Source organism: Platalea leucorodia, assembly GCF_965183815.1.
Source record: "Platalea leucorodia genome assembly, chromosome: 1".
Lineage (NCBI taxonomy): Eukaryota > Metazoa > Chordata > Aves > Pelecaniformes > Threskiornithidae > Platalea > Platalea leucorodia.
Window position 1 is genome coordinate 4,683,477 of NC_138823.1, and position 16,099 is coordinate 4,699,575.

Consider the following 16,099-nt stretch of genomic DNA (forward strand, 5'->3'; position numbering starts at 1 on the left):
GAAAATAAGCTATGCACAGCAGAATTCTGGAGGAAAATTAAATCTTTTGTTGCAAAAAAGTCCTGGATGGAAGCAGGACTCCTTTAGACGCTACTTCCAACATCCAGCCTTCATTAGCAATAACAAGTAGTATTTTTTCACTAGTTCTCACAAGGAAAGGGCTACACACTAGAAATAGGTGGTCTGAGGTCCACCAGCAAGTGTTTTCAAATCCCCAGACTCGCAGAATGACTCATCAGTTGAAGCATCCTGCAAACCGCCACTGAAGCATACCAAGGATACAAGCACACTGTTGAACATGTTATTATTTGTTAAGTATACCAGGCACTACTACTTGAGTACACTCGGTCAACAAAAACATTTCATTAAATTTTTAACCCATTGGCCACCTGATTACAGCTAAGGCATCTGAATCAAAAATCAACTCCCTTTCTGGTTTACAGGAAAACAATGTCAATGTTTCGTAACCTCACAAAAAGCTGAAACATCCTTAGCTGTACAGCTGCTCAAAATGTATCGTTGAGGTCTTTACTGTAATTGCTTACATTCCATTCAGAACAGCCACACATCCCAGCAGCTGTTTCATGCCATATGGAAAAATTTCAGTAACACAGCCAAAATAAGGAGAAACAGTACGTCTCCACCCCTTCCTTTCCTCCCACTCAAGTACACTCTGGCACAGTAAAATACTTTTTCTAAAAAAAAAAACAACCAAAAACCAAACCAACCAAACAAACAAAAACAACCACGAAACAAAACAAAACAAACACGAAAAGGCAGACATTCTGAAATTATCTATCAAATAGTATCAAGGAAAATACGTGGTGATCATGAGATTTTAGAAAAAAAAAAATCCAGAAGAAAATATAATGGAAACTTAATCAGTCAAGTTTCCAGTACAGCGGGAAACGCCAGCACCAAACGCAGCTTTGTCACTTGCATTCCCCCTCTCCTGCCAGTTACACACACTTGCATCTTACGTCCAGATGCAGCAACAAAAAGGAGTGAGAAGAGCTGTGCAACTATACGACAAATTCCCCTGTTAAATGACCAGGACAACACACAGTACTGACGTGGAAGGCTATTGTTGTGTTGACAACTCCCCTATAATTATTCACAGATTTACAAATCACTTAAAGCTTAGATGGTATGTTACTGATAAATCTGAACTCCTCTTAGAAACCAGTACAGACTCAGCTTAAAGGGAAAAGCCATCCATAGTAGTTAGCTTGGACATTAATGCTTTAAATAGGTGCAAAAATATATATATTTTATATATATATATATCAAGGCAGAGATGTTCAATTATAATGTTTAAAATACCCACTCAGAGGCAGAAGTTTGCATCTCTACAGAGTTAACTCCACCTGGTTCCTGTCTGCTCTAAACAAACATGAAACCTGGAAATGTTTTTGTAACTTCTGGAATTTTCCATGGTTTTCATGAACATTTTCCCCTCTTCTCCCTTAGTGAGCTATTTAAAAATCTGTTCACAAATTGACTGCTTCTCCCAGCTCAGAGATGTCTCACTTCAGAGAGGAGATTACTCATTTATGAATATACTTACAAACCACCGATGAACCCATAACTGTAAAGCTAAATCTATACTATTTATATCTATACTAATATATCTATATCTATACTAATGAGCCTTCATCCCGGCTGAGTTCACAGTATAGAAGAAGCATGAATGCTATTATAAAGACTGGATATAAACAGTAAAGCACCACAGCGCAGGTATATGGCTGTTAAGAGTGACATGCAGAGCAGCGTTTACTTGAGATTTGAGACTATAAAAAGGCAGCAATGAATCAGCTCCTGCAATACCCACAGCTGATGTAATGGACTTAAACATAAGGAATGGAAAAAGTGATCTGGGCAAGAAAGGAGAAAGGGAAACAAACATTTCCTTTTTATTTTACTGATTATCTCGATTTCGCACTAACCTGTGAATACCTAGCTATGAGGAAAGGCTGAAAGAGCTGGGGTTGTTCAGCCTGGAGAAGAGAAGGCTGCGGGGAGACCTTATTGCAGCCTTTCAATACTTAAAGGGGGCCTACAAGAAAGATGGGGACAGACTTTTTAGCAGGGCCTGTTGCGATAGGACAAGGGGGAATGGTTTTAAACTAAAAGGGGGTAGATTCAGACTAGATAGAAGGAAGACATTTTTTACAATGAGGGTGGTGAAACACTGGAACGGGTTGCCCAGAGAGGTGGTAGATGCCCCATCCCTGGAAACATTCAAGGTCAGGTTGGACAGGGCTCTGAGCAACCTCATCTAGTGGAAGATGTCCCTGCTCATCGCAGGGGGGTTGGACCAGATGACCTCTAAAGTTCCCTTCCATCCCAAAGCATTCTATGATTATGTTGAAGTCCCTTTTCCACATGAAACCCCCTTACTCATGCTTTGAAAATGACAGAGCAGAGGTAGCACGAACAGCATCAGTGATGCGTTTGCTCATAGTGAAGGGCTGCCAGAGTGACTCATTTCTGGTATCACAGCTTTTTTGGAGGCAACATCTGAACTGCCCAAGAGGAAGGCACTGCTTTGTTCCACCAGGGCTCCCTCTTCATCAAAGCCAGGGAAAGCCAGTGCTCCAACCAGATCCAAGCTCACAGCGTTAGGAAGAAGAGGTGCATGGGGTGGGGAAACGACTGCTCAGGTCTCATCCTGCTCCGGAGGCAGGTTAGGGGCTAGTGATGCACCTCAGCTAGCACCCAGGAAGCACAGCCTTGCTTGCTCATCTGCTCAGCATACCGACCGCCAGCAGAACAAACTGGAAGATTCAAGCTCCGACCTACAACCCTAACATCTTTCAACTTATGTATGAGAAGCAAATACCTGCAAAAGGAAAACACCTGACTTCAAATTTGACTCTAGAAAGCTTGACTGGAATTTAGTGGGGGGAAAAAAAAAAACAACCAAAACCAAACCTCTTCTACTTGTGGACTACAAGTCTGCAAGTGAAGATTACCCAGTAATGTCCAATGTACAGAGACAGGCTCCCTCACGCAAGGCATTTTTAATCCACTTCAGAATAGAAGCACATAGATTTTAATAATTTAACAATAAAGCAACACACAACCTCAAAATAAGTTAAATTACTGAATAACAAGACAGACCTATGTTCACTTCTCTTTTAATTTATCTACACTGTGGAGTATTTGAGTGTTTCTAACCAGTGAAGTATTCTGCATTCTAAGATCTTTCTCTCCTAGTTCTATGACAGCCGAGTAACCACTGTACTCCCTCAAGTGACTTGGATTATTTAGTTAAAGAATAAAGTGTTATTAACTGCTTATTAATACATATGTTCATGTTCTTATGACCTTTATTTGGTGCATTATAAAGAGGTTTTTGTGCTTTCAAAAGTGATTTTTACCAGTGTGGCAAAATTACAGTTAACCCTCTTCCAAAAAACCAAAATCTGAGAAATCTGTTCCCTGTAAATTAGTATTTTTTAGACTTACCAAAAGCCTCAGAGAAAACAAAGACAACATCATACCTAATTTCCTTGATATTTAGAACTTGCATTTACTGTCTGGGTAACATTCACATTACATTTCTTCTTTTCCTCTCCCACACATCTCACACTACTGTAACTTAAAACTAACGCCAGTTTTAGCATTATGTAGCTACCCTGACCACATCGTGCAAATCCACGTATTAAAACCTACACAGTTATTTGCAGGAGAAACACACAGGATAGCAAGTCTTACCAAGAGAGACAATCCTTGAGGGCATTAAAATATGGATATCTGGATATAACACAAATAGCAAGTGGTACAAAACAGACAGGCATCTTCCCAGTCTGCGCAGATTCCCAATGGGCCTGCCCGTTCGAGGAAATACAGCCATCCTGCAAGAAAACTACAGATTAATGCGTTTATGTTAATCATGAACTTATGGCTGATATTTTCTTGAGAACACTAGAGATAGGCATCCAAATCCCCTTGAAATTTAGAGGGAATTGGGTATCCTATCTCCCTTAAGCTTTCAGAAAAATGTCAGCCTCCAAGACTTAGATATAAGCATTAAAAAGAATTTCAGTGCAAAAGATATTTACAAAAAGAAAACAGGGTACAATCTTCACCAAACAAAATGTCCGAGGGACAAAGTCTGCTCCTAAATATTCAAAACTCCTAAATGAAATCCATAACTGTTTTTCCTAATGCAATGCTGTTCCAAGGTACTTAATTTACAACGGCAATATAAAATACGATTTGTTCTGTATTTCTACTAACATAAAAGCATATCTGGTAACTAATTTCATAAATTAAACCTGACATTATTCTCAAAGTGGTTTGTTTTATTTTACATCTTTTAATATGTTTTAATAAAAGCATGAGTTAAATAACATACTTGCATGGGCTGGTAGTACTGTGCAACAACACCGTATGTTCTGTTACCACAGACATCTGTGAAGACCAGGAAATGAATGTGGTCCTCTTTTGATTCAGAAGTTATATAAAGTCCTCCTGCAATGAAGACAGAAACCTTTTTTTTTAACTACATATTTAACTACAGATGCTTGAAAAGTGATTCATGACAAATACTGCACATTTCCACTTAATTTCAAGAGAAATGTCTCATTTTAAGGGAATAAAACGCACATACGCAATCCATTTGGTCTAAGGGTTGTTACAAAGGCTTGTAAGCTTTCGGAAGAAGCAAAAATATTATATAATTATTCTGCATTTTAAGTGGCAAAATACAATAGATGGAGTTTGTTCACTTTTTTTTTTTCCTTTCAAGATATTTATAAGGCCTGCAATAGCGACATGCATATTAAAATTTCTGCAATTAAACCTGGAGGAAACAGTCACTACTTCAGGTGTATCTTAACACCAATTGAAAGGTCAAAGAGTACTTAGTCATTTTGGGGGGAAAAAAAGATTTAAAAGTGTGTGCGTGTGCACTTCACTCAAACCAAGATTTACCAATAAGGGCTAAAGTGACTTTCGGCTTCCCTCTCTTGCAGGTGTTGCAGCTACTATTGCTAATAGATGTGTTTCACTCAACATAGCCATACGGAGTAAGGGCACCCCATTCATGCAACAGCTGCTTTTATCACTGACCTGCTCACAAGCAGACACATTTCTTTATACTTCGAAATACAAAGAGATAGAGAAGATGAGCATTAAAAAAAAAAAAGCTGTAGTATGGGTCAACAAATAAATATTAAAACAGTTCTCCTTAAGAACTGTGAACCCTACCATACCTGGGAAGCATAGCTGTGGCAAACCAATAAGATCAACGTCCTTTGGAACTGTAATATCTTCAGTGTCAGGTGCTTTCTGCTCCCCATTGAGACTCTTGACATTTTCAATCTTTGGTCTCTCTTTCTTCTTTCGGAAAGACCGGCGTTTACTTTTATTCAAGTTATTACCACTTGTATTAGTCACCTGAATATCATCTCTGCCGATAAATGGAGGCACAAATACAGAAAGAACTTCTGGATCCAGGGGAAGAAGACTTTTGGGTTTTCTTTGAGTACCCTATTAAAAAAAAAAAAAAAACCACCAAAAATAAAAAATACAAACAACGCTAAGTTGACATTAATCCTGAAAGTTTTTTTAAACTATTTTTTTAGCCATTTTCTCTTTACCCCTAAAACTGTGGGTTTAGAATACATTTTTTCTTCTTCCTGAATAATTAGTTTTTCCTTCTAATCTCTTGCTTTACATGTATTAATGCAGGTATTAAAGGGGAATACTCTGGGCATTTTCAGCAGGCAAAGAATCATTCTTCATTCAAAATGCACCATATCAATACTATGCCTCTGGCATAAGAAAACTAATAAATATCAAATACGGTATTTCGTCCTTTGAAGTGTTAAGATATGCTTTTAAGCTATACTTAAAATAAACACCGGTAGTAAGAGAAACCAGGCAACAAATAAATGAAAACAAAGAAAACAGCTGAATTCCCTAGATAAGTCTTTGTTCAACTTTAGGAAAAGCTACGTTTTTCCTCTACAGAGAAAAAAAAAAAAAAAAAACAAAACAAACCAACAACCCACCCACGCAATCTCTCACAAGACAACTTTTAACTTTATAAGGCAATTAAGAGAGTACAATTAAAAATGACAATCACTCTTACAATAAACACAATTTTAAGACATTGTACAACATGAAGCCATGAAAATTTCTCTGGATACTGATGACTAAGTGGGACAGGCATCCCAAGAGCAGGTATGAAATTACGTTTTCTAGTAGGCAGCTTTGTAAAGTCCTACTGCACTGAAAGCCCTTGCTGCCTTGCTATGAAAAACCTGTGGAGGAAGTGATCAGGAGATTTCCTTGTACTTGGGAGCACTTTTTCTATTCTTGACCATATAATAGAGACAAGTAGCTGCATTTTCAATTACTTCACTGCAATTTTAATTCTTCCCGCAAGGTCAAAAGAGCAAGTAAAAGCTTTGTTTAGTCAACGGATATTTGGAAACAGGAAAGGTAAGCCTCACTGCGGCTAAAAAGCTGTTTCGTTTTCAACTTTTTGCTAACTGATTCAAAGATAGATGAAGCATACATGCTGCTTTTACCTTCAGACATGATGCATCAGTATTACTTGTATTTAAGATATTCCTTGAGAACCAATGCTGGCCTCTCTCACCATTTCCCTACTTTTTAAAATAGCTACAACATACAAAGCTCTATTGCTTCACTGAAGCCAATCTTCCACCATCCAAGTTTTGGAACAGAAAGTCTCAGCTTATTTGTCTTAGTAGACAAGCCCACCAGTGGTGGTCTTCACGTTTGAGCATCATAGGAAAAATGAGAAGGCACACTTACTTTCATGATGTATTAGTTACTATACCTTAAGCTCCACCATATTCTATAATAGGATACTTGAAAGAAAATACTTCAATAAAAATAAGAAGTGAAAAAACACTCTTTTAATGAACACACTGAGTCTGAACTAGAAAGAAATTAGAGTGGAAAAGATAAAAGTTCAGATAAGTATCCACTGGGATATTCAAAGGATAGCAATGACTTTTAAAAGCACGTTACAAATTGGGATACCGAGTGCCATACCCTGCCATGCTAAAAACTTCAAGTGTCATTTTCCTTAGTTGGCAGCTGACATCCATTTCAAGTGAAGAAACTGGAAACACAGATAAATCCAACATGATCACTCTCAAAATAACATGCAGCTAAACATTTCGGAAGGAAATTAAGAATTAAGGCTCAGCCCTGAGGCTGTCATGCAAGAAAAACACAGGCCTACTCAAACACTAGCAATCTCATCTTGGCAGGTTTGCCCTGCAGAGGTTTTCATACAAAGTTGCTTTGACAGGGCAATCCCTGACTTACATTGAAGGCATCTCTGTGCTACAAAGTGCTGGATGACAGCCAGCGATTTAATAGCCTCACAGTGTAACAGCTTCTAAAATGGCAGGTCCTTGATGTCTTGAACTACAACAGAGGCATTAAACACCATTTTTTTTTTTCCACAGAACAGCACTGTCAGCACTGTCACTGACCCAGTGACTCACTTGTCAGCATTCAAGTCAGCTCATATTAATGTCTACGGCCAAAGTCATATTTTCTTACCCTTTCAGTTCAGTAATAGCGAATAGGCAGCAACAGAACAATATTCACTTGTTTCTACTACTCTTTGAACACTTTATATTCTCAGCTTCTACTGTTACTTCTCAATTTTGAAATGCTTCTCTTTTGTCGCTTTTTACTATCAAATGTCCTTGCATCATACATAGCTTCTTATAAACACCAATGCCTTTTCTTTCCTGTAATTCTGCAAGATTCCAGAAGTCAGGGATTATATTCCAACCCCATTTACTGATTATGTTCCTGTAACAATGGTGCTATATAGGACATGGATGAGAGACAGACTTTTTACAACGAACACGCTATTTTAGACACAAACAAGAAGTAGTGTGTTGAAACCACAGATCAGAGTGTGATCTCTGCTATTTGGAGTTTCCTTGATCTTGTTCTCCTCTTCCCATCACTGAAGAAGTTAATTTCATTTTGAATGTCATGAAAGAACTGGCTTCTTTAAGGAATAATTGGGCAGGGAAAAGTATGAAGCCTTAGAAAAATTAGGTTGGAAGGGACCTCTGGAGGTTCTAGTGCAAGCCTTTGCTCAAAGCAATGATCACTTTGAAGTTACATCAGGTTGCTCTAGATCTCATCCAGTCAAGTTTCAGAAATCCCTTAGGAAGGAGATTTCCCCCCTTGTGCTCCAGCCCTCGTATACCTTAGCTTCTTCTGGTCTCACTCCCGTTTTTCAGCAGTTCTCCAGTATCAAGGTACCCAAATCTGGGACAATATTCCAGATGTGACCTCAAGAGTGTGGAGTAATAACAATAGCAGTAACGATCCCTTCCCTTCGCCTGTGAGCTATGGTCCTGGTGATGCAGACCATTACACAGTTACTTTTCACTGCCACAAGCACACGCTGCTGACTAATGCTCAACGATCACACCTCATTTCTTTTGCACAACTTGACACCCATGGGGGCATTACAGAAGAAGGAAAGAATGGGTTTGGTGGTTATGTCTGCGTTAGCAGGGCCAGAAAGCATAATGCAGGCACTGTAAGAGACAAGATCTGCATCACTGACTGTGGTGGGTAGATACAGAACCCAACGATGGAGCCGACAGGAAGATCCGAGACATCTCGCAGACAGCTTGCACACCACACTTGTCATATCAAAACCCAGCTTTAGAGATGAAGATAACTTGGGGTAAAGAAGTCTTATCAAAGATGGCTGTAGGATCTTCACTATTTTACATCTCATTCCTAACAAAATACACTAAAAAAAGTTATCTCTAACTAAAAATAGCAGCCTTTGATCTCTTCAAATGGAAATCTTACAGTGATAATTATCTTGGTTAACTTCATGAAACTTCAGTTTCATGAGCTTCAGTGAAAAACTGTATCTTTTTTCTTGGAATCCCCATCGACAACAGGTAAGTCATATAAGACTTTTCTTTGGGAGTGGGTTACATCACGTTCCTGCTGACTATTGACTTTATTAGTCCATACTGCAATAAAGTTGAGAATGCACAAACACATTTCAAGACCAAGATTTGAAGCACTATCAACATTTTTATCCTATTGTTTCATCTGTAAATATCATCAGAGGTCCACTACTTTCTGTTGAAATGTTCTTATTTTCTGTCAATAAGGTCTCTTCTTTCTACATTCACTGAAATTAAACACAAAACATATTCCACCATTTCCTCATGTAGATAGTACCACAGAAGGAAAAGGAAGCAGAGTAAATCTATAAACTTTCCCTGAGTTCTGAATTGCCCAGTGATTGAAATCCCTGTGGTGCAACAGCTTGCAGGGATGTTACTACAGTTAATATTGACAAGCGTAGGGACTACTTTCCTTTCTGACACTCCCATTTTATACCTTGAGCAAAGAAACAATTCAAAACCTGTAGTGTGATCAGAATGGCTTCTACTTTTTGTAGCCAATTTCTTATTTGTTGTTCTACAGGTTTTTTGGAATCAATGAGATCAAACTGAGCAGACTGGAATGAAAAAGAAATTCCCCTTCTTTTGGGTTTACTTCTCACGCAGATGCTGAAACCACACATACACACTGATTTCAAAAGTCTGGTGGTGAGATTTATGGCACAACTATTTCCCCAATTTGAATGTATACATAAATGAGATCCTGGAATTTGAACCTCTGCTTAGCTGATATCACTTAAGAAGCTGACATCAGCAAAAGCTGTCTCCTGAGCGAGTGAGCAGCAACAAGTTTAACAAAGATTTCTTTATCTAATGCTATTAGAGCACACAATCAAATTCAAGTTGAAGCAAGACAACCGAGATCCCTGGGAGCAGCCCGGCTTTTCAGCACGTGCTGGCCCCACAGCTACTCCCACAGCGGGGCGGCTCATAGGTATCTAACAAAACCATCGGTACGTTTTAACAAAGCAAAATCAGGAAGAGGCGTTTAATTGTTAACTCACACGTGAAGTGGCTATAATCATAAACAAATTACAAACCACATATTCAAAGCAGAAACCAACGCATCAACTTCTGCCGTATCTGAATTGCTCCGGCTGTGCCAAATTCAGAGCACTAAGCTCAGAGGGGTTTAGACCTCGTGTTGTCCTAAGGATACAAGTTACCTGGCTTTATTCCTATCTTTAGCTTTTATCTCCCACAGAAGACGGGAACTGGGATATCACCCAGTAAAGGACATGCACTGTTCAAGCATTTTGCTGTTCCTGCGTATATAAAGCTACACTGCAGTCTTCATCTACACTCAGACCTTTGAAAAAGTGTAGTTATTTACCACCACTCCTAAACTATCCCTACTTTGTTGATGACCGCCTGTCAAAACAAGCTTTCTTTAAAGCATTTCAGCTCCATCCCATGATAACAGCAACAAGGCAACCCAATAGTTTTACTCAAGTCCGTACTGGGAAGAGAGAGGCCCGGCCAGGGAGGAGCTGACCCGGTTACACCTCCGAGCAGAGAGCCGCCCTGACAGAAGCTGCCCCACAGACCAGCCGAGGCACCCGGCCGGCGGGCACCGCCGCGCCCGCCCGCCCCCAACCCCCTCTCACCTGGAGGAGCGCTCTCACCCTCTCCCTGGGCACACCGACCAGCAGGCAGATCTCCAGCAGGCCCGAGGGCAGCACGTCCTCCATGTCACGGCGGGGCAGGGCCGGCCGGGACAGCCGGCGGCGGCGACTCCTTCCCGCAGGGCCGCTGGGCCCCTCCCCGCGGGCCGGACCGAGCTTGGGCGGTGCGGGGGGAGAGCGCCCGCTCCCTCACACAGCCCTCCCCGCCCCTCACCGTAACGCGCGCTTTGATTGGCTACCTCTCCCGTCGCTCTGAGGACCTATGACCAGTCAGAACGGCATCGCGTCTCTGCGGCGGCCTCGAAGGCGGGGAGGGGGCGGGGCGTCGCCCTGCTCCGCCCGTTGGCGGGCGGGCTGCCGGGCGCGTGAGCTGAGGGCGGAGGCCGCTCCCGCCCCAGCGGCCCGCGGCGGCCGGCGGTTGTCGTCCGTTGTCGTCGGTCCCCTTCTCCTCTCCTCTCCTCGCCTCTCCTCACCGGGAGAAGACGCTTCCCGACCCAAAGGGAAGTTCATTTTTCTCCCGGGTTGATTTCCCGGTGGGGCCGTTGGCCCAGAGAGGCTGAGGTGCCTCAGGGCTGCCCGTCGCCGGCGCTTCAGAGAGGTGGGTGTTTACCGTGGGTGGTAGTTTCAGTAAGCACAGAGCTGATGCAAACTGCGTGGTGCTTTCACCTGTGGAGCAACAGAGAAACAACCTAGGAGACTCCGGGATTTCTTTTTGAGCTGTTTTATCTAAATAGACAATGAGTCAATGTGTATGTATTGGCCCTGTGTAGATCTTCACTGAGAGAAATGTGTTTCCTCTGGGACCGGTGCATAAAGTACGCAAAACTGTAGAGAGCAGTTTCTCTGAAACTGAAGGTATGAGAGACATGGTTTCATCACAGCCACAAACTTTTTTTGCGGTCTAGCGTTCGCGTACTGTAAATGCAAAAAATCCCAGTATAAATGGCTCCAGGCTATCACGAGTTTGTTATCAGCCCAGGGTTCAGAACAGACTTCTTCAAAAAGTACAAAGAACGTTGGAAACACCAGGTGTGGTCTTCACAGGGATTTTTATTATCTGAACTTTTGTGGTATTAAAGCTCCAGATTATTTGGCCTCCGGTGTTCTCAAACTTAGAGGAAGTCATGAACGCAGAACATAGGAAACTCTGTTTATATAGCACTGACTAAAAGAAGGAAATTCTTGAAAACCTGGAAGTTCAGGGACCACTTCTTCAAAGGGATAGAAGAAGATCACAGGCTCAAAGATTTATGTTAATGAACTTTAAGGTCATAAGAGATTGTTAAAATCATCCTCTTCAGCTTGTGTAGCCCAGGTCACCGAATCAGAGTGATTCCTGTATTAAATTTGTAACTTCTGGCTGACACCATGAGTTCCTGCCATAGGGATTACTAACAGTTGCTGTTAAAAGTTAGGCATCTCATTTTTAGTTTCGTTGTTTAGCTTCGCTTTTTGCCACTGCATCATGTTACGGTTTGCCTGGTGTTTGAACAGATTCTTTACTACGAAGAGATTTCTCCGTGCAGAGCTCAAGATTATTAATCTCAATTTATTTTTAAGAGATTATACAATTTATACTTTTTAAATTTCTTTCCTAATCACTTGTGTGCATCTTTTCTCAACCTTTTCAATTTTTTCCGATATTCTTTTTGAATTATGAACACAAAAAATAAGCTTTACTATTGCTGAATATACAGTGGTACGTCACATTGCTAGTTCTAACTGATATCCCCACCTAATTAAAACAGAGAAAGACTAATATATGAATCATTCAAAAAGGGTGTAATGTTTAATTGGTTATCCACTGTAACCCTGTACGGTTTACTTAGGGTTATTACTTCCAACATGACAGTCCTACATCTTACATTCATTGACCGATGACTATGACCTAGCATTTGACCACATTAAAAGAAAATTACAAATGAACCAAGGCTATTAAGCAATCCAGGTCACCCTGTAGTTAATTAATCTGTATCATTATTAGTTTCTGATTTCTCTGCTATCTGCAATGATAAATACTGGATGATTCTTGTTCATAATTAATGTTGCCCTCAAAGCAAGGATACGGTGAAGTTATCAAAACAGAACTACAAGATGGAAGGTACTAATGTGAATCTGATAAAATCTCGAGAACTCTGGAAGTAGGAAACCTGTTATGTGGGGTCACTGGTAAGAGGCAAAATAATTCACATAGAGAAGAATCCCTCTGTGCTACAAAAAGATTCATGTAGTTAAATCAGTTTTTTCCTAAGAAAAATTGTCAACTGAGGAAGAAATGCCAGCTTTTATTATGTGTTTTCTTTTTGTAAGATCACAAATACAGTAAATGTTTGTTTGTTAACTATCTGATGTGGTACTCGTCTGCTTAGAGCTATATGCAGAAAAAACTGCTGATCTTGATATAACGTCAACATGGGTAAGGCTTTATCAGGACCTGAGGGCCATATCTGAATAATTAAAGATTCCCTTGATGTAGAAATCTAATTCAGCTTCCAATAACAGTGTTTATGTTTTAGCTAGACTGCCTCTGTGAAGAGGAGAAAATAATTTTACAACTCTTGTGTTTCTTTCATGCGATCTTGCTTATAAAATATAACCTACCCAATCAGATGAGAAGCCTTGAGCTGGCTCTAGCTTTAACAAGGCCACCCTCAAAATCCCATGCTCATTGGTGACATGTTCCGTGTTCAGCCTTACATTTGAAATACCTTCCAAAATCATCTCCAAACTTCTACTCTCACGACTTTCAAATTACTGCTGTAAATTAGGAACTGTGAATGGGATTTGTCTGACGATCATGCTGTAGATTGCATGGAAATGGTTGAGTTGCTCACCATCAACCATGAAGGGAGCTCTGAGTGACTCATTGAGTTGTAGATGCCTGTACTGCGAACACCTCAGTCTTGAGGGTTATGGGCAAACTTTCAGTTGTTTAAAGAATTAGTGAATGGGGCCTCCTGGGAAACTGCTCTTAAGGAGCTGAGAAGAGCTGGCAGCTCTTTAAGGCCGTTATTCTTAAAAGTGCAAGAGCTCTCAATTCCCATGTGTGAGAAATCAAGCAAGGAAGGCAGGAGACCGGCATGGCTCAGTAAGGACCTCCTGATCCAACTAAAGTGTAAGAAGGAAGTGCACAAGCCGTGGCAGAAGGGACATGTATCCTGGGAAGAATATAGGGATGCTACCCGGATGTGTAGGGATGGGATCAGGAAAGTTAAAGGCACAGTTGGAGCTGAATTTGTCAAGGGATGCGAAGAATTAAAAGGGCTTCTACAGGTATGTTGGCCAAAACCGGAAGATTAAAGAAAAAGTATGCACACACCTACACACACCTCCAGATAAATAAGACGGGAGAACTAGTTAAAACCAACAAGGAGAAGGTTGGGGTACTCAACAATTTTTTTGCCTCAGTTTTCAATGGTAATCTCTCTTCCTACGTCTCTCAAGCCCCTGAATCTCAAGGCAGGGACTGGGGAAATGAAATCACTCCCATCGTAAGTGAAGATTGGGTTCAAGACCACCTGAGGAATCTGCACATACATAAGTCCATGGGACCCGACGAGATGCATCCGAGGGTCCTGGGGGAATAGGCTGATGTAGGTGCCAAGCCACTCTCCATCATATTTGAAAAGTCAAGGCAGTTAGGTGAAGTCCCCAATCAATGGAAAAGGGAAACATCATGCCCATTTTTAAAAGGCAGGACCCTGGGAACTACCGACCAGTCAGCCTCACCTCTGTGCCCAGTAAGATCATGGAGCAGATCCTCCTGGAACACATGTCGAAACATATGGAAGACAGGGAGGTGATTAGAGACAGCCATCGTGGCTTCACCAAGGGCAAATTGTGCCTAACTAATCTGGTGACCACCTACGATGGAGTGGCTGCATCAGTGAACAAGGGAAGACCTACGGGTGTCATCTACCTGGACTTCTGTAAGGCCTTTGATATGGTCCCATACAACATTCTTGCCTCTGAATTGGAGAGATTTGGGTTTGATGGATGGGCTGTTAGGTGGATAAAGAATTGGTTGGATGGTTCCATCCAAAGAGTTGCAGTCAATAGCTCAATGTCCAAATGGAAATCAGTAGCAAGTAGTGGCCCTTAGGGGTCCAGACTGGGGTGGGTACTATTTAATATTTTCATCAACAATATAGTGGGATTGAGTGCACCCTCAGCAAGTTTGTGAATGACAGACACCAAGCTGAGTGGTGCAGTTGATTCACTTGAGGGAAGGGATGCCAACCAGAGGGACCTTGACAGGCCAGGAGTGGGCCCACACGAACCTCATGAAGTTCAGCAAGGCCAAGTGCGAGGTCCTGCACATGGGTCAGGGCAATCCCAAGCACAAATACAGGCTGGGTGGAGAATGGATAGAGAGTGGCTCTGAGGAGAAGGACTTGGGGGTGTTGATTGATGAGAAACTCAACATGACCTGGCAACATGCACTTGCAGCCCAGAATACCAATCATATCCTGGGCTGCATCAAAAGAAGTGTGGCCAGCAGGTTGAAGGAGGTGATTCTCCCCTCTACTTTGCTCTTGTGAGGTACAAACCTGGAGTACTGCGTTCAGCTCAGCTCTGGGGCCCTCAACATAAGAAGGACATGGGCCTGTTGGAGTGAATCCAGAGGAGGGCCCCGAAGATGATCAGTGGAGTGGAGCACCTCTCCTATGAAGAGAGGCTGAGATTGTTGGGGTTGTTCAGCCTGGAGAAGAGAACACTCCAAGGAGACCTTATAGCAGCCTTCCAGTGCCTGAAGGGGGCCCACAAGAAAGCTGGAGAGGGACTTTTTACAATGGAGCATAGTGATAGGGCAAGGAAAAGGGTAGATTTAGATTAGTTATTAGGAAGAAATTCTTCACTGTGAGGGTGGTGAGGCACTGGAACAGGCTGCCCAGAGAAGTTGTGGATGCCCCATCCCTGGAAGTGTTCAAGGCCAGGTTGGATGGGGCTTTGAGCAACCTGGTCTAGTGGAAGGTGTCCCTGCCCATGGCAGGGGGGTTGGAACCAGATGATCTTGAAGGTCCCTTCCAATCCAAAACATTCTATGATTTTATTATTATTATTATATTTCAATCATTAAACTGTTCTTATCTCAACGAGTTTTCTTACTTTTGCTCTTCCGATTCTCTCCCCCATCCCACTGTGGGGAGAGGGTGAGCAAGCAGCTGTGTGGTGCTTGGTTGCAGACTGGGGTTAAACCACGACAGCGTGTTCTTTTAGTGCTGATTTTTATTCATGCTTGTGCATCTTTTCAAATAGTGCTGAGAATGATACGTAGGCTAACTCAGGACTTCGTACATGAACTCTTGCAGAGTTTCACCATGATGTGTATAAGGAGTACAGGAATTTCCTTTTGAAACTGAATGTAGACATCATTTGTATTCTGCAGGTTTATTGATACGTTGCTCAGTTCGATAGCCTCTTTGGCTTATGATTAAGGTTGTTGCACAGCAGTATCTTTAGGTGGGAACTGAAACTCAGACCACTGCTTCCTTCTACTACCTGGCTCACCTGAATATA

The 16,099-nt window shown here is 41.6% G+C and overlaps 1 protein-coding gene across 2 annotated transcripts in view; it reads right to left on the bottom strand.

Moving 5' to 3' along the window:
• The window catches only part of DENND3 (DENN domain containing 3), a 41,165-nt gene extending 30,482 nt beyond the window's left edge, over positions 1 to 10,683 (bottom strand). For both annotated transcript variants that reach the window (XM_082323354.1, XM_082323353.1), the window contains exons 1-4: positions 10,562 to 10,683; positions 5,223 to 5,499; positions 4,364 to 4,479; positions 3,721 to 3,860 (exon numbers count right to left, since the gene is read on the bottom strand). In XM_082323354.1, coding sequence (XP_082179480.1) covers positions 3,721 to 3,860; positions 4,364 to 4,479; positions 5,223 to 5,499; positions 10,562 to 10,645 — 617 coding nt within the window. In that variant the 5' untranslated portion in view covers positions 10,646 to 10,683. The remainder of the gene's footprint in view (positions 1 to 3,720; positions 3,861 to 4,363; positions 4,480 to 5,222; positions 5,500 to 10,561) is intronic.
• Between the last annotated feature and the right edge of the window lie 5,416 nt (positions 10,684 to 16,099).